Genomic DNA, 20,290 nt, shown 5'->3' with positions numbered 1-20,290 from the left:
TTCTGCTCCATTAAAAGATATCAAGATATTTGTTTTTAATTAAAATTATAGCATGTTATATGTATATTTATTTAAATTTATTTATATAAATTAGTTTTATAGCTATATATTTTGTTGTATATAAATATTGGTACTTCACCTGTCACTCTCTCTCTCTTTGTGTATATGACTATAGTACCATAGTACTTTGGCATTTTTTATTCAAAATTGGTTTCATGTAATTTATTTCAAAATAACTACATATATATACATCTGTGTGTGTGCATGTATGTATATGTGCATGTGTGTGTGTGTGTGTGTGTGTGTATACACACAAAACAATCTAGTGGAGCAGTTTAACTAGGGCAATATGAGAAACTGTATGTACCCATATATACTGAAACTATATATGCTATGTACTGAAAAAACAGCAAAATAACCCTTTCTTTTGCAGTCTGTGAATGAGCAGGAATAGGCATAAGATGACTTACTAGTCCATCCATCCATCCATCCATCCATCCATCCATCCATCCATCCATCATCTATTTATCTATCTCTCTGTACCTGATCTATCTATGGGTTTTTATTATATATTTGTGTACATCTATTTATTTAAATGTATTATCTATACATGTAACTGTGTTTTATGTGTACTTATGATACATGTAATATATACACTTGCAGAACTAATTTAATCATATTTTTCTCTCTTGATAGACTACTAAATAAAGGGACGTTTTATTCCTTTTTCTAAAGGTCCCAAGTGATTTCTCTGTGCAGAAAAAGTTGTGATAAGTATCATTCTTTCTGTACCTGGATAAGCATGCTAATGTTAAAAGCTGGTTTGAATTCTTAAGGTGCTTTCTTTAAAACCATGTTAATAAACATTTGATTTCTGGCACTGAAATTTTTGTGCTTAGTATTGGGTAAAAAAAAATATAAGGTATATATGTTACAGGTAAGTGATTTTCAATGAAGATGCTATTAACACCTTTGGCTGGACAGTTTTTGTGTGTGTGTGTATGTAGAGGACTGTCCAGTGCACTGCATGGTGTTTAGAACTTCAGACTTCTTGGGCACTAAATAGGAGTTGCATCTCCATATGCAACCCCAAATGCCCTTCCCCCAACCTCCACTGCCATTTCTAAATGCCCCAAGGAGAGACACTATTACCCTCTGTTGAAAGTACAGAAAAAAAAAGAAAGTTGGACATAAAATTGGACTTGAGATTAAAAAAAAAAAGTTGAATTTTTGAAATAATCTAAAATTAAATTTAAGTAAATGTATTTAATAACATTTTTATCTGTATTTTAAATTATAAAATGATGAATTGATATATTTTTGGTTTTATTTTATCTTTGTATTGTGGTAAGGCTTGCATCCTGCTTGCATGTTAGATGTAGTTCTAGCTTAGACAATCAACCAAAACCCCTAGAAATGTTTTTAACAGGCACTGAATGAGACAAAACAAAGCTAGCTAAAATGTGGGGTTATACTGTATATATTTTTTGTTTTCCCATGATGCTTTAACATCTTAAAAAAACCTTTCTGGTCAGCCATATTTCAATTAAAAAAAACAAAAACAAAAACCTGAGGTGAGAGCTCTTACTGCAGATGTGTTCCAGAATATATGGAGTATCTTTCTGCTTTACAGTTCAGCCAACATAACACTGCTTTAATAATAAAAACAAAAAAACCGGAAAACCTTTCTAGCTGTGGAGAGACTGCTCCTCCACAGGCTAGCCAGTTCTTAACAATAGAAAAGGACTCAACTGAGAGCATGCCTTGATCTGCAAACTAAACAATCCAGAGCCATACCTCCTCTCTGGCCCATACACCCCAGAAGGCAATTTTCCTCTTCCTTAACTCATCCCACGGCCAAGTACAAGACAACTAGAGACTGCCCACCAAAGGCTAACAGAATTATTCAAATTACCCAGTCCTAAGCTGTTTACCCTGCCCCGCCTTGCCTTTCCTGCAGAAACACCGATAAAGGCCTTGGCCTAAGCTCTTCCCTTGCTCCTGTCTCCTACCACCTGACCAAAACATGATGCTTCTTCTGTGACCCCCTTTCTAGGACCTGGAGTATAATAAACTTTGTTTTCCTGAGCTGCTTCTGTGTCCCCTCTTGTGGCTAAACCTGACTGACCACGACGTAAAGGAACACAAAACAAGGGTGTTATATATTTGTCTATGAATTCCCATTATCTGAAATAGGATATTGTAAATTTTGATAATTACAATTAAGTAGACAACAGGAGTTTTTATAACTTCTTTTATTTTTGTTTTTTCTCCTCTTGTTCCTGTATAGCTTATAACTCTTCTTAATTTATTGTTTATATTTAAGAATTGTTTTGTTGAAAATTCTGCAGGCCTTACAGTATATATCAAGTAAATATACAGATTTGAGTGGATTCATCATTTATAAATGTTTATTGGTTTTCTACTTTTACTAATTCAGGCTTCAAACTTATCTGAAAAATGTAATAGTAAGGAATAGACTATGGTACTATAACAAAGAGATCCTAGAATATAGTGGTGTTAGGCAAAATCGTTTCTTTCTTTTTCACATAACACAGACCAGAAGGATAGCACCCAGAGCTGTCAGGGTATCTCTGCATGCTCAATATGTGGCTTCAGTCTCTCTTCCAGCCAGCCAGCAAGAAGAAAAAGGGCCAGAAGAGCACATGTTCATTCTTGGAAGTGGGGAGTGACATACCTTAACATCGACTCGTATACAGAACTTGATCACATGGTCGCACCAAGCTGAAAAAGAGGCTAGAAATTTAGTTTAGCTGGACAACCATTTTAAAACTCGGGCATTCTATTATTAGGGAAGGGGCACAGGTATATTTTGGTTAATTAGTAATCCCTGATATAAACATATATGTAGTTTCTGTAGAACATAGTTTTATAACAATGACCACCCAAATGCCACAAAATTGGTAAAACCATCTTTTCAAGTTCAGTGTGGCACAAAGCTCTGTTGGAAATGTCTTTTGAAATTGGATTTAAAACATCAGTTAACTGGAACCAGTCTTCTTGGAGCCTTCTCTTAACTGCATTCCCTCTATACATACACTCCCTCTCTTTTGCTCATATTTTACCCACAAACACATATTCTGTGCATTGTTAGTTCATATATATAACAAAAATCGATTAAAAGCCAATTATTTAAGGCTATGCCTATGCAAGGTGACAAAAATGCATTGGTAGTGTTGTTCAATCTATGTTCATCTTTATAAATATAACCCTCAAAGTTCAGCAAAATGTCTAATGTTCAAAAAAACGTGATGCTTTTAGGATTTTGTACTTTCTGCTGTGACTTAAAAGTAGACATTTGAACATGTAAATGCCAACAAAAACAGTACTTTTAGAAGTATATGGTTTATTTTGATTCTGTGGAATTTGTGTTTAACCTAACTTCTTGTCCTATGAATATTTTTCCCTGTGCACTTGTGAATAAATATCATATACAGGATAATTATGAAAAGATGATAATGTCTTGAGGAAATATAATTTCCATATTTAAACTCAAAACACAATTGTTCCTTTGTTAGATACCAGTTTCTCAAGATTAAGTTTTTCATTGTACCATTAAATTATTCACCTCAAGCTTACTAGAGGAAGACTACAATTTTATACATAGCCCATTCTTGAAAATATATATGAAGGCACATCTAAATGCTGAACTTATTGGCTAAAAATACGGTATGTTTTCTAAAATATTTATGGGCTCAGTGAGTACCTCACTATAGCTTAGCCTTCACCACTTTGGGTCCTCCTATTGAGCTCCTTCTTTGTGATAAGTGTGATGGGTTTATGAGACTCATGCTATTTAGCATTAGAATGAATGCTGGTATTTTTTCACTCATTTTTATAAAATAAAGACAAAACTCAGAAAAGCATTATAATATTTATATGAACAAACACTGCTGTACAGTGGTGGCAATGATTCTAGGTATTTTCGCCATAAGTCTTTGCTGCAAGCAGTTTTACTGTTTGGCCATACAACTCATTGGCCATAAGGCAGTTTTGCTGTAAAGGGTGAAATAACTGATTGACAATTTGGTTTCAATGCTGTAATAGATAAAATAACTGGTTGACATTTTGGTTTGACAGTTTGGTTTCGACTGGTTGACAGTTTGGTTTCACTTCTCCACTGATGCAGTGCTTTCATTTTTTATTTTTATTTTATATTGGAGTATACTTGATTTACAGTGTTATGTTTCAGGTGTACAGCAATGTGATTTAGTTATATGTATATCTATTCTTTTTCAGATTCTTTTCCCATATAGGTTATTACAGAGTATTGAGTAGAGTTCCCTGTGCTACAGTAGGTCCTTGTTGATTATCTGTTTTATATATAGTAGTGTGTCTATCCCAACCTCCTAACCTCCTTATATTTTTATTTTATATAAATCTTAGGCCTCATAATGGTCTAAATAGTGACGAGTAGCATGGTGGTCTTAAAATAGTGAATAAAACAACTACATATATTCACTTGATAGAAAATAAAATGATAAGAAAACTTACTAGAGGTATGACATAAGAGAGTGAAAAGCCAGATTGCATACAGTACTAGAAAATGAGAACATCACTTTGCAGATCCTTCAGTGAACACAGTCATCCCTGCCACACCTCAAACCAAAAGCTTACCAAGCTATAGCAAATATAAAGAAGCAGCTAGTAACTCACAGCAGTCATCCAGAGCATTAATTGTCAATTCTTTGGCTAATCTAGATGCAACAGCTTGCACTCTAATGCTGTCTTTATCAGATTTATCATGCAATATTAGAAGTTGGAGGCAAAAGAAGAATCAAGCTCTTCCTATCCCCCATAAAGAAATGGTTACGTGATTCCTGATGAGTGTAAGTTTCTTGAAAATGGTGAAAATTTTTGCTATTTGATAGTGGAGAACATTATGGAGACAGAATTTTTGTATTTGGTACAGAATCTGGCTTAGATGATTTGGTAAAACATAAAGACTGGTCATGTGATGGAACATTTAAATGTAGTCTAGAGATTTACTACCAGTTATATAGGTTACATATAATGATAATAAATAGGAGCATCCCTCGATTGTTCATTTTATTTCCAGGGATATCGGTAGAGACTTAGAGTTAGTTTTTTTATGTTGTAGAGAACTTAGGTCCAACATGAGATTCTGAATCCTTAATGATTGACTTTGACAAAGGAAGTATCACCTTTTCTCAGATATCCCATAATACAACTATAATCATGAATCTATACATGTTTTAAATGTATTCAGATATTTTTTGTATTTTCATTTTGACAGTAGAATCTTTAAAAATATTACTCGTTTTTCATGTGTCATTGTGTCCTTTTTAATGTTCATTTTAAATTTTATTTTCATTTTAAGTTCATATAAAATTTTCATATTTATATCAAAATATAATTTTCAATTTTTCCAGCAAAATTGCCTCATGGGCAATTAGCTGTGCTGCGAAACTGCTTGTGGCAAAGATTCTTATGGTGAAAATACTGCTCATTGTGGCAGCATATCCAAGACTGAAATTTTGTCTAGAAGTTTTACTGCCATTTATTAGCTGTTGTATAAAATGAAGTTAGGTGTATTATGTTGGAAAAATCATGTGTGAAAGTTGATGATTACCTATTTTGTGTTAAGTAGCCAGTGTGACCAGGGCCAGTTACTATCACAGTTAAAAACAACAACGATCAGTGTTCTGTTTTTCTTACTATAAAAATAGTACATGCTTATTGAAAGAATACTGGAAATCCAGAAATCAAATATTGTTCTATTTTTTATTCTTTGAACTGTACTTGTAAAGAAGCATATTAATTTCTGTATCAGATTTTCTTCATATACTTAATTATCCATAGTATTTTACTTGAACTACAGATGTTGACCCCTTGGAATTTTCTAGATTATTTTCAACTTGCTGGTGCCAATAATTACTGTAATTCATTTGAATTCTTTACATATTAATTATATTAAATCTTTATTCTGATTTGTCTTTCACCTGTTCTTTGTATATAATAGTTTTTTTCAACTGACAAAAGTTTAAAATATTTTAAGCTATCAAATCTGTATAAAATCTTCTGATCTTTTAATCTTTTTCCATTTATTTTTAATGCTCAAAAAGGCTTCTGTATACTGGCCTGATAAATATTTTTTCTTGTTTTATGGCTTATATCTAACTCTTAAAATACCTGGAATTTAATTTGGTTATAAGGCAAGTTCTTAATAATCCTTCTTCCCTTCAGAGTAATTAACTAGTTTGTCAAAGCCAATTATTGAATAATACTTTTAAAATTTTATTTTAAAGGTATTCCACATTTTTTTCTATATATTTGACCTATTTACTAGATTACATATGAGCCCTATTAAGATCACATCCCGTAATAATGAAGGATTTAAAATGAGGTGGTGATTGAGAAGGGAATTTTGTACTCCAATTTCTATATAGGGTTCTAGTTTTGAAATTTAGTTTAGCATGTGTTTGCCTACTGATTACTGTGTAAATTGTATGCGGTATTCCAACAAAATAAGAATTTTTCTTTTTTTTTTAATAAATGGTCTAAAGTATTTATTAGTATTACTTTCTACTCTGAATCCAGCTGAAATACTAAATATGTTATGGAGTTGATCATAAATTTAAATATTTCCTTGTTACTGAGACTTCTGCTAAATAGTTGGAAGCAAAAACCTATGTTTCATTTAAATGTGTTATGTGCTTCCCCTGACCCCCCAGAGTACAGTTTTACATAATGTATCTTTAAAAATTCATTGCTTGTAGAATCTGACATTTTTCTTTTTTTTTCAAGGGAAAAATTTATACACAAATGAATACGTGGCAATTAAACTGGTAAGTTCATGTTTCTTATTTTTCTTTAATTACTTTCTTGTTATTTCTTTAATGATAAAGTTGCATTTTCACTTTTTTTTTTCATATCCTTTTAACTTGAGTGTTTATTGGGAAAGTGGTAAGTGTAACTGACCTTTTGTTATTAAGCTCCTAGCATCATCATGCCCCTCAAGTGTATGATAATGTGTATATAAGATATCTGTGTCTTCGTGTGTTACAAAAACTTAATCCCTTTACTTTGGCAGCATTATAGAACTGAATTAAAAAATTTTTGAATTTAAGGAAGCTGGCATATTGGCATTTTTTATTAGATAAAAGTTAGAATGCAAGATTTTTCTTCCTGACTCAAGCACTTGGACAAAGGTGTCCTTAGTATTCAGGATTATATTATTTGAAAATGTATTTGAGGTACCTTCCAACATCTCTTTTTCTGTTGATGTTTTTATATTTGATAAAACTTGGCTATTGCTTGACCTTCAAGGATTCAGAAATTCTTGTTGTGGGTGGATAGCCAGGCAAGCAAACTCTCCTGGGACTGTTTTGAAGTCCCAGATGTGCCTGGTATGACAGCTATAAGGCAGCTTTTTTTTTTGAATAGTTGGGATCTGGGAATTTTTATAAGCTATAACTTTCTGCTGGCACATCTGTTCTATCTGGTTTGCCAGCCATGTTTCCTTGAGGTTGAGCATGGCTTGGTTTTCCCAGCCTGCCTGCCAGTCTCAATCTTGTCTCTGCCAATATAACCACTGTTATTAGGGTAATGTGACTTTAATATAGAAGGAGAGACCATTTGAGGAAGAGGCAAGTGGGAGAAATAAAAAAAAAAAATTGGGGGGATGAGATAGAAAACTGTGCTACTTAATTTTAAGTATCCTGTGAGTGTAAACCAAGTTTCACTGCAACAAATGCTGTTTACTTTTACTGGGAAATAAAAATGCACAGGATTGTGGTGCCGCCAGGAGAGACTGGCTGGCTGACATGTGAGTTGGCACTGGCATTTACCTGGCATGAGTTCACCTAGGTTTAAGTTCTGGTCCTTGACTTTATGACAGAAAATCTGGTTGGGTTGTCTCATTAAGATTGTCACTGTTAATCAGAAGTGGATTCACAGTATTAATCAATTCATGCAATCAGTCAAGCTCTCAGAGGTGTAAATATTTAGAAAGAGTTAATTTCTAACTTACAGTGAGGTATTTTACTATTATGGGTCCAGAATGCCCACATCAGAATAAATAATATGTTTTCTTTCTGTAGGCTGATACACATAGAATGCTAAGTTAAAATTACAAGATTCCCTCCTGAGTGTGAAATCAGGACGAGGGGAGTTAGTTTGTGTGAATCACAATAGGGAGGCCCAGGATGCAGGGAATGGGCACTGCTGACTTTTTCTTTGGATTTCTCTCTTTTCCCATGTTCTAGGCCGGTGGTCTGGGATCTAGATGTTGTACAGTGTTGGGAGTTGGGGTGGCACACAAGGATGAAAGTGTGGCAACACCCATATTCTGTGTTATTGATGGCCCCTAGTGAGTAGCTTCAGATATCTATCAGATATTTAACTGATGTTAGGGCAAATAAACCATTGTGTCAAAATAGGAGCCCCTCTAGGCTGACCTTTACTTGTCCATTTCAGTCATTAACTGGTGACCCTTAGGTCCTGTTATTTTCAGATTTGGAACTTGTTTACCCTGTTGACATCTTTGATGCCTTAGTAAACATGTGTTATGTCATCTTTTAGCCTTCTTATGTATACACACATAAGTCACTTTTTTTAGTTTACCTTCATGCCATATCACTATCCCTTTATTTTTCTTCTTTTTTTTAGTGGGCAGACATTCACAGTGATCAGGACTACATATAATTGTGGTTATTTGCTATTCTTTGGGAGAACTGGGAATATTTTTGGATCTCTTTGTGGTATTTTGAGGTTGAAGTATGGTATAGAGTCATGCTTGCCTCAGATTCATCCAAAAAAGATATTGGCAGGGCAGAAAATTTTTCACATAAACTGTTGGACCATGGTTCGGTACTTAGTTTACTAAATATGTGTGCGTGCGTGTGTGTGTGTGTGTGTGTGTGTGTGTGTGTATGTGTATGTATTATGTACATATATAAAGTGTCATTATATATATTTTTGTATCTTATGTTTGTATCTATTGTCTCTGTTTATAGAAGATAATATAATTTTGTTCAGAACCTGCCTAAAAAGTAACCACCTGAAAATGTTATGTCTGTATACCTTCAGTGCTATCTTATTTTTGTACGTTGGTAGAAATAAGGCATTATTTGTTGACAGTGGTGTTCAGAGAGCAAACTTCAGTGACTACTTTTAGCTCTGTTATCTCCTATAAAGGTTTTCACATTTATTTAATGTTACCCTAGTTCATATTGGTCGTTTGTTTCAAGGTAATTTGTTAAATTTGACCTCAGCCACCACCCTCATATCTTGTTGTTTGTAGTTATGTAGTAACCCGTTGTTCATGAATAATGAAAATTTCATCCTGTGGTGAGGTGACTTTTGTTATATGGTGGCACAATAAAATTTTACTGCTAGTAAAGTATTGGAATCAAGTTGAACTGCCTCAACTAAGTTAGATCTGGGTTTCTGTTTTTACCTAGGGAATATTAGTGATTGAATAAGTTATGTATTTAATTTTACTTGTGATTGCCTGAGTGGGCATCTTTTATTATATCTTATGGTTATATACTTTTATATAGTTAACTGAAGACTTCCACTATGTGGAAGGAGCTATTTTAAGTCATATGTATGTATATATAAACAAAATGAGAAAGAATATTCTATCCCTCTTTTGTAGATGAGGGAACTGAAAAGTACATAAAGATTAAGTAACTTGCCAAAGTCTCTACAATAGCTAGTAAGTAGTGAATTTAGGATTCAAACCCAATACAATTTAGTTTCAGTGCCTATGCTTTTAACTAGAGTTGTACCCTTCCATTCTGCCTCTCAAGAACTAAGCTGATTGTTTTCTCTTATAATAATCTTTATGATTATAATTGTTCCACTGGGACTTTACAGGTTCTTTATCTGAAGTCTGTCGTTGGTTCTTTCATTACGATATATCTTAGTATAAATATTTAGTTATTCTGTTTGGGATTCACATTCCTCTTGAATCTCTGGTTTATCTTTCATCAGTTCTTGCATTTATTTCTTCTCTGCTCACTTTTCTCTCAAGACACTTATCAAATGCATATTAGACCTTCACATTATATTGTCCAGATCTCTAATCTTTTTCCTATATTTTCTATTTTTCCTCCTTCATAATGCATTTTGTATACTTTATATAGATGCAGTCTACAAAATTTTCTCATTCTTTAGACATTTTTCTATCTCCCAATTTCCAAATTCTCTTTTCTGTTGTGTTAATGTGCTGGTAGATTAGTTTTAAATTTTGTTATTGTAGTTTTTTGTACTTCTTGAAGTTTTGTTGGTTTTGTTTAAATTTTGTTACCTTGCTGTACTTTCCTGTTGAATCTTGTTCAATTTTCCTGTGTTATTACTCTGTTATAGTTTTGTTTCCTGCAAATATTTTCACACATTTATTATTTCTTATATGTTAAATCTATTTTGCTTCTGTTTATCTTCTGTGTGTGTGTGTGTGTGTGTGTGTGACTGTAAAAATCTCAAAAACATTATGTTGAAGGAAAAAAGCCAGACACATACATATAAAACATTGTATAATGTCCTCTGTATGAAATCCAACAATGGACAAAACAAATCCAAAGGTGATAGAAGTCCAAAAGTGATTATCTCTGAGAGAAGGGTGATGGAAATGCTCTAAACTTTAGAGGCTAAAGGTTTTTTGAGATGGTGGTTGCAGGAATATATACAATTTACAAAGCTCATGGGCCTAATATATAGGAACTGTGTGTTTTGTTGTAAGCTGTACTCCAGCTAAAAATTAAAAAAATATATATTGTTGCTACTATCAGAATTTTCCTATCTCCGTCTTTGTTCTTTCTTACTTTTCTGTAATTTCTTACTTTTCTTTACATTAGAAATACATAGTTTAGAGGTGAATTCCTGGGAACAGGAGAAATAGAATCAGGGCCACCATTCTAGTCATGAATGTTCACAGTATACTCTCTTCAGGGTCAAAGAATCAAATACAGATTTCTCTAATGCTTGATGTAATAGCCACTTAACCTTGTGTACATTTATGGCATTAATTTATTTTACACTGTGCTTAAAGTTGACTATCTGGATTTAACCTTAGGGAGACAAAGATGACTAATAGAGTATTACATTATAGAAGAGTTGAGAGTCCCTCCCATCAGGAAACCTGCACAGGCGTCTTAGATAGACTCATCCACCAGAGGACAGACAGCAGAAGCAAGAAGAACTACAATCCTGCAGCCTGTGGAACAAAAACCACATTCACAGAAGGACAGACAAGATGAGAAGGCAGAGGGCTATGTACCAGATGAAGGAACAAGATAAATGTGCAGAAAAACAACTAAATGAAGTGGAGATAGGCAGCCTTCCAGAAAAAGAATTCAGAATAATGATAGTGAAGATGATCCAGGACTTCGGAAAAAGAATGGAGGCAAAGATTGAGAAGATGCAAGAAATGTTTAACAAACACCTAGAAGAATTAAAGAACAAACAAACAGAGATGAACAATACAATAACTGAAATGAAAACTACACTAGAAGGAATCAATAGCAGAATAACTGAGGCAGAAGAACGGATAAATGACCTGGAAGACAGAATGGTGGAATTCACTGCTGTGGAACAGAATAAAGAAAAAAGAATGAAAAGAAATGAAGACAGCCTAAGAGACCTCTGGGACAACATTAAACGCAATAACATTCACACTATAGGGGTCCCAGAAGGAGAAGAGAGAGAGAAAGGACCTGAGAAAATATTTGAAGAGATTATAGTCGAAAACTTCCCTAACATGGGAAAGGAAATAGCCACCCATGTCCAGGAACTGCAGAGTCCCATACAGGATAAATCCAAGGAGAAACACAGCGAGACACATAGTAATCAAATTGGCAAAAATTAAAGACAAAGAAAAATTATCGAAAGCAGCAAGGGAAAAACGACAAATAACATAAAAGGGAACTCCCATAAACTTAACAGCTGATTTCTCAGCAGAAACTGTACAAGCCAGAAGGGAGTGGCATGATATACTTAAAGTGATGAAAGGGAAGAACCTACAACCAAGACTACCCGGCAAGGAGCTCATTCAGATTCGATGGAGAAATCAAAAGCTTTACAGACAAGCAAAAGCGAAAGAATTCAGCACCTCCAAACCAGCTCTACAACAAATTCTAAAGAAACTTCTGTAAGTGGGAAACACAAGGGAAGAAAAGAACCTACAAAAACAAACCCCAAACAGTTAAGAAAATGGTCATAGAAACATACATATCGATAATTACCTTAAACATGAATGGCTTAAATGCTCCAACCAAAAGAAACAGGCTTGCTGAATGGATACAAAAACAAGACCCATATATATGCTGTCTACAAGAGACCCACTTCAGACCTAGGGACACATACAGACTGAAAGTGAGGGGATGGATAAAGATATTCCATGCAAATGGAAATCAAAAGAAAGCTGGAGTAGCAATACTCATATCAGATAAAATAGACTTTAAAATAAAGAATGTTACAAGAGACAAGGAAGGACACTACATAATGATCAAGGGATCAATCCAAGAAGAAGATATAACAATTATAAATATATATGCACCCAATATAGGAGCACCTCAATGCATAAGGCAACTGCTAACAGCTGTAAAAGAGGAAATCGACAGTAACACAATAATAGTGGGGGACTTTAACACCTCACTTACACCAATGGACAGATCATCCAAAATGAAAATAAATAAGGAAACAGAAGCTTTAAATGACACAATAGACCAGATAGATCTAACTGATATTTATAGGACATTTCCATCCATAAACAGCAGATTACACTTTCTTCTCAAGTGCACACAGAACATTCTCCAGGATAGATCACATCTTGGGTCACAAATCAAACCTCAGTAAATATAAGAAAATTGAAATCATATCAAACATCTTTTCTGACCACAATGCTATGAGATTAGAAATCAATTACAGGGGAAAAAACGTAAAAAACACAAACACATGGAGGCTAAACACTACGTTACTAAATAACCAAGAGATCACTGAAGAAATCAAAGAGGAAATCAAACAATACCAAATGACAATGAAAACATGACACACGACGACCCAAAACCTATGGGATGCAGCAAAAGCAGTTCTAAGAGGGAAGTTTATAGCAATACAATCCTACCTTAAGAAACAGGAAACATCTCGAATAAACAACCTAACCTTGCACCTAAAGCAATTAGAGAAAGAAGAACAAAAAAACATAAAGATCAGAGCAGAAATAAATGAAATAGAAACAAAGAAAACAATAGCAAAGATCAATAAAAGTAAAAGCTGGTTCTTTGAGAAGACAAAATTGATAAACCATTAGCCAGACTCATCAAGAAAAAGAGGGAGAGGACTCAAATCAATAAAATTAGAAATGACAAAGGAGAAGTGACACAAGACACCACAGAAATACAAAGCATCCTAAGAGACTACTACAAGGAACTCTATGCCAATAAAATGGACAACCTAGAAGAAATGGACAAATTCTTAGAAAGGTATAACCTTCCAAGACTGAACCAGGAAGAAATAGAAAATATGCACAGACCAATCACAAGTAATGAAATTGAAAACGTGATTAAAAATGTTCCAACAAACAAAAGTCCAGGACCAGATGGCTTCACAGGTGAATTCTATCAAACATTGAGAGAAGAGCTAACACCCATCCTTCTCAAGCTCTTCCAAAAAATTTTGGAGGAAGGAACACTCTCATACTCATTCTGTGAAGCCACCATCACCCTGATACCAAAACCAGACAAAGATACTACAGAAAAAGAAAATTAGCGACCAATATCACTGATGAATATAGATGCAACAATCCTCAACAAAATACTAGCAAACAGAATCCAACAGCACATTAAAAGGATCATACACCATGATCAAGTGGGATTTATCCCAGGGATGCAAGGATTCTTCAGTATATGCAAATCAATCAGTGTGATACACCATATTAACAAATTGAAGAATAAAAACCATATGATCATCTCAATAGATTCAGAGAAAGCTTTTGACAAAATTCAACAGCCATTTATGATAAAAACTCCAGAAAGTGGGCATTGAGGGAACGTACTTCAACATAATAAAGGCCATATATGACAGACCCACAGCAAACATCATTCTCAATGGTGAAGAGCTGAAAGCATTTCCTCTAAGATGAGGAACAAGAAAAGGATGTCCACTCTCACTGCTATTATTCGACATAGTTTTGGAAGTCCTAGCCTCGGCAGTCAGAGAAGAAAAAGAAATAAAAAGAATACAAATTGGAAAAGAAGAAGTAAAACTCTCACTGTTTGCAGATGACATGATACTATACATAGAGAATCCTAAAGATGCCACCAGGAAACGAGCTAATCAATGAATTTGGTAAAGTTGCTGGATACAAAATTAATGCACAGAAATCTCTTGCATTCCTATACACTAATGATGAAAAATCTGAAAGAGAAATTAAGGAAACACTCCCATTTACCACTGCAACAAAAAGAATAAAATACCTAGGATTAAACCTACCTAAGGAGACAAAAGACCTGTATGCAGAAAACTCTAAGACACTGATGAAAGAAATTAAAGATGATACCAACAGGTGGAGAGATATACCATGTTCTTGGATTGGAAGAATCAATATTGTGAAAATGACTATACTACCCAAAGCAATCTACAGATTCAATGCAATCCCTATCAAGTTACCAATGGCATTTTTTATGGAACTAGAACAAAAAATATTAAAATTTGTGTGGAGACACAAAAGACCCCAAAGAGCCCAAGCAGTCTTGAGAGAAAAAAACAGAGCTGGAGGAATCGGACTCCCTGACTTCAGACTATACTACAGATCTACAGTAATCAAGACAATATGGTACTGGCAGAAAAACAGGAACATAGATCAATGGAGGAGGTAGAAAGCCCAGAGGTAAACCCACGCAACTATGGTCAACTAATCTATGACAAAGGAGGCAAGGATATACAATGAAGAAAAGACAGTCTCTTCAGTAAGTGGTGCTGGGGAAATTGGACAGCTACATGTAAAAGAATGAAATTAGAACACTCCCTAACACCATACACAAAAATAAACTCAAAATGGATTTGAGACCTAATCTTAGAGGAAACCGTAGGAAGAACACTCTTTGGCATAGATCACAGCAAGATCTTTTTTGATCCACCTCCTAGAGTAATGGAAATAAAAACAAAAATAAACAAATGTGACCTAATGAAACTTAAAAGCTTTTGCACAGCAAAGGAAACCATAAACAAGACAAAAAGACAACCCTCAGAATGGGAGAAAATATTTGCAAACGAATCAACGGACAAAGGATTAATCTCCGAAATATATAAACAGCTCATGCAGCTCGCTATTAAAAAAACAAACAAGCCAATCCAAAAATGGGCAGAAGACCTAAGTAGACATTTCTCCAAAGAAGACATACAGATGGCCAAGAAGCACATGAAAAGCTGCTCAGCATCACTAATTATTAGAGAAATGCAAATCAAAACTACAAAACTACAATGCAAATCACACCAGTTAGAATGAGCTTCATCTGAAAATCTACAAATGACAAATGCTGGAGAGCATGTGGAGAAAAGGGAACCCTCTTGCACTGTTGGTGGGAATGTAAATTGATACAGCCACTATGGAGAACAGTATGGAGGTTCCTTAAAAAGTAAAAATAGAATTTCCATATGATCCAGCAATCCCACTACTGGGCGTATACCCTGAGAAAACCATAATTCAAAAAGAGTCACGTACCAAAATGTTCATTGCAGCTCTATTTACCAGGACATGTAAGCAACCTAAGCGTCCATCAAAAGAAGATGTGGGGCTTCCCTGGTGGCGCAGTGGTTGAGAGTCCGCCTGCTGATGCAGGGGACGTGAATTTGTGCCCCAGTCTGGGAGGATCCCGCATGCCACGGAGCGGCTGGGCCTGTGAGCCATGGCCACTGGACCTGTGTGTCCGGAGCCTGTGCTCTGCAGCGGGAGAGGCCGCGACGGTGAGAGGCCCAAGTACCACAAAAAAAAAAAAATGTGGCACTAATATACGATGGAATATTACTCAGCCATAAAAAGGAATGGAACTGAGTTATTTGTAGTGAGGTGGATGGACCTAGAGACTGTCATACAGAGTGAAGTCAGAAAGAGTAAAACAAATACTGTGTGCTAACACATATATATGGAATCTAAATAAAAAAAGAAAAAGAAAATGGTCAGAAGAACCTAGGGGCAAGGCGGGAATAAAGATGCAGACCTACTAGAGAATGGACTTGAGGATATGGGGAGGGAGAAGGGTAAGCTGGGACAAAATGAGAGAGTGGCATGGACATATATGCACTACCAAACGTAAAATAGCAAGCTAGTGGGAATCAGCCACATAGCACAGGGAGATCAGCTTGGTGCTTTGTGGCCACCTAGAGGGGTGGGATAGGGAGGGTGGGAGGGAGGGAGATGCAATAGGGAAGAGATATGAGGACATATGTATATGTATAACTGATTCACTTTGTTATAAAGCAGAAACTGACACACCATTGTAAAGCAATTGTACCCTAATAAAGATGTTAAAAAAAAACCAAAAAGGCACATGCACCCCAATGTTCATTGCAGCACTATTTACAATAGCCAGGTCATGGAAGCAACCTAAATGCCCATCGACAGACGAATGGATAAAGAAGATGTGGTACATATATGCAATGGAATATTACTCAGCCATAAAAAGGAATGAAATTGGGTCATTTGTTGAGACGTGGATGGATCTAGAGACTGTCATACAGAGTGAAGTAAGCCAGAAAGAGAAAAACAAATATCGTATATTAACGCATATATGTGGAACCTAGAAAAATGGTATGGATGAACCGGTTTTCAGGGCAGAAATTGAGACACAGATATAGAGAACAAACATATGCACACCAAGGGGGGAAAGCAGCGGGGGGGTGGTGGTGGTGGTGGTGTGATGAATTGGGCTCTTGGGATTGACATGTATACACTAATGTGTATAAAATGGATGACTAATGAGAACCTGCTGTATAAAAAAAAAAGTGATCAAATGTATTTTATTGGAAAGAAGCAAACATAGACCATATTTACTGTCCAAAAAAAAATATATATATATATATATATATTTTGATCTTTAATAAAAAAATCAACAGAAATTAAAAATTCACCTTTGACCTTACTCAAAGCTAGATCCCTCTCCTGAGTTAACTACTGGTTTATTATGTAGCTTTTAAAGACCTTTTCTAATGCATTCATATACTTCTGAATGTTTGAAATATTAAATATTATTTTGCTTTATTGAGGTGGGTCTTTCCACATGTATGGATACTATATGTATTTGTGGAAATTGTTGAACACAGTTTTACTCTGTCTCAGATTGTATTTTAATCAAGGCAAAATGTTGAAATATTATAAGGAACAATGCTTGGAATACCAAAAGAAAAAAATTGACACCAAGATTTATAAATTCGGAATTGGGGCCTAGTGATATTTTAATAACTTAAATATTTTTTGTTGTTGCTTTTTTTTTTTTAAATTAGGAGCCCATGAAATCCAGAGCACCACAACTACATTTGGAATACAGATTCTACAAGCAGTTAGGATCTGGAGGTAAAGTCTTATATTAATTTTTTAATTTGTAATAAAACGGATTGTCATGATAAGAACTCTGTGGTTTCAAAGAATAGTATGTTAAATTTAGTTAATATTAATCACTTCTTAAGGCAATGCTTAGTAGATATTTTCTTACTACAGTCTTCCCTTTTTATTGTAAATATGACATTTTTAGAGCTTTTTGTGTTGGTACTAATATAAATAGAGAACATTGTAAAAAAATTTAATTTGAGAATATAAGGTGCATATAGTTTCCAGGTGCTTGGCCTTTTTGGTGGTATTATAGTTATTGAAATGATTTATGACATGGTGGTAGGCTGAAAAATGGCTGCATAAAAAATATCCATATCATAATCTCTGGAATCTGTAAATGTTACCTTATAGTAAAGACTTCACAGGCATGATTAAGTTAAGGATCTTGAGATCAGGAGGTTATTCTGGGTTATCTGGGTGGCCCCTAAATGCAGTCACAAATGTCCTTGTAAAAGAGAGTCAGAAGAACCATTAACGTACACAGAAGAGGAAAAGGCAAAGTGGCTACCGAGGCCAAGATTGGAGTGATACAGCCATAAGCCAAGGAATGCTGGCAGCCATGAAAACCTGGTATAGGATTGTCCTATAGAACCTCCTTGATTCAGCCTGTTGAAACTAATTTCAAATGTTTGGCCTCCAGAACTGTGAGAAATAAATTTTTGTTATTTTAAGCCACAGGTGTGTAGTAATTACAGTGGCTGTAGGAAATTAATACAGGTATATTTTTACATAAACTCTAAATCTAAGTGAGAATGGATATTTTGTGCCATTGAAAAAAAGTAATGAGAAAATTTCCCATTTTTCGTTGCATTTACTTCATGTTAACGTTTCTCTCAACTCCACTTTTCTGTTCACTACTATTCTAACTGTAATGATTTTATACATACAGTTTCTTATCAAGTAGGGATATTTTGTTTCACCAGATTTAATAAAATGGAATTTTTTGATGTATTTTTTTGTAAGCACATGTTTACATTCTACTTGGTAGAGTTGTACATTTTAAAATACATTATCAATTCTGCATTCTTTTTTTTTCTAAGAGCATACTTTTGAATGAGTAGTCATTGTGGGGACAATAAGTTGACATTCTGTAATAATGTTTTGTCATTATAAACGTTCTGTAATGCATGTTTAAGTCTGATACAGACAGACCTCCAGGACTTATCAAAATTATCACTGACAACTGAGATGTAAATGATAAGGGGACACAATTATATGTGAAACCATACATATTAGTTAGGACTGGCAAGTGACAGAGAGCACTAAGAAGCTAAGTGGAAAAGAAAAAAGGAGTTTATTGACTTATGTACTGTAAATTCAGGGAAAGGACTTATCTATAAGACATTGCAATACTGTCATCAGGGACATTGCTGAGTTTGTCTTTATGCTCTGCCTTTTTGTGTGTGTATAAGCTTTTTTCTCTGATTGGCCCTTCTTATGAGACGGCAAAGGTGCTTACCAACAGCCCAGCTTAGCAATTTTAAAAGTATCTGTTAACTAAAAATTTCAGCAAAAGTTCTAGGACTGAATCTTACTGTCTTATTTTGTGTCTAATGATTTAATCACTGAATTTGATTGCCCAGACTTACTCATCTCAGGCACTACCTGTGAAGTTCAGGGACTGAGACTGGGGAGAGGTGTTGTCTAATGGGAAATTGAGGTGTTACCAGAAGAAGGAAGATTGGATGCTGGGGAGATGAAAATAAGAGATCTATCTACTTAAGTAGTAAAACTATCATTTGGAAAAATAGGATTGAATACTTTAATTGGATAAGAATGAATAAGTTAATTTGGAGTTTAGGGAGTCATTGAATACCATGGTGCACTTACTTTTATTATTATATTCTTTACTTTTTTTAACTTTAAAATTTATGTCAGGGTTAGTAATAATAAAGTGGAACATACATCTGTTAGCACTTGAATGCCAAAGGGCTGTTGTGCCCCACGACTCCAGGGACCGCCATTTAGTCTGCATATATAAGGGTGCTCCCCTGTACTCCAGGGCATAGCACTTACATAAATTGAAATATGAGTGTTATTGCTTGAAGGTGTGTGTAATGGTGGCTCTGAAACTCTGACAGGTGTGTGTAGTTTTGAGTGTTTCACGTGAATCATGTGAATTTTAGTTACTTGTTAGTGTTTTTATTGATCATGAATTTTAAAAACATTTTTGAGTACTCGTGAGCTTTATAGAAAAACAAGTGTTTAATTGTTTTGAGGAGAGACTGATGACTTAAAAAATTATTTGATTTTGGAATTGCTACTTGAAAGGATTGTATTTTCAGACTGCTCTTAATCATAAGTGGGGCATTCATAGTAATTTATAATTCTTTTATGATATTGTAAGTTTCATTTAAGTAGCAACTTGCTTGTTAGTGTTCTCTTTAAAAATAGATATACTGGGCTTCCCTGGTGACTCAGTGGTTAAGAATTCACCTGCCAGGGCAGGGGACATGGGTTTGAGCCCTGGTCCGGGAAGATGCCACATGCTGTGGAGCAACTAAGCCCGTGCACCACAACTACTGAGCCTGCACTCTAGAGCCTGTGCTCTGCAACAAGAGAAGCCACCGCAATGAGAAGCCCGTGCAGCACAACAAAGAGTAGACCCCGCTCTCTGCAACTAAAGAAAGCCCGCGCACAGCAACGAAGACCCAGTGCAGCCAAAAATAAATAAAATAAATAAATTTAAAAAATAGA

The 20,290-nt window shown here is 34.9% G+C and overlaps 1 protein-coding gene across 6 annotated transcripts in view; it reads left to right on the top strand.

Moving 5' to 3' along the window:
• The window catches only part of CSNK1G3 (casein kinase 1 gamma 3), a 129,110-nt gene that overhangs the window by 40,215 nt on the left and 68,605 nt on the right, over window positions 1–20,290 (top strand). For 5 of the 6 annotated variants that reach the window (XM_007455248.1, XM_007455245.1, XM_007455244.1 and 2 more), the window contains 2 exons: window positions 6,790–6,830; window positions 17,488–17,557. The exons of the other annotated variant lie outside the window; for it this stretch is intronic. In XM_007455248.1, the coding sequence (XP_007455310.1) occupies window positions 17,494–17,557 (64 nt within the window). In that variant the 5' untranslated portion in view covers window positions 6,790–6,830; window positions 17,488–17,493. The remainder of the gene's footprint in view (window positions 1–6,789; window positions 6,831–17,487; window positions 17,558–20,290) is intronic. 6 annotated transcript variants of the gene reach the window in all.

This window comes from Lipotes vexillifer, unplaced genomic scaffold (assembly GCF_000442215.2).
Source record: "Lipotes vexillifer unplaced genomic scaffold, Lipotes_vexillifer_v1.1 scaffold1007, whole genome shotgun sequence".
In the NCBI taxonomy this organism is placed as follows: domain Eukaryota; kingdom Metazoa; phylum Chordata; class Mammalia; order Artiodactyla; family Lipotidae; genus Lipotes; species Lipotes vexillifer.
The sequence above is the reverse complement of the archived record's forward strand: the minus strand, read 5'-3'. Positions and strand labels throughout refer to the sequence as shown.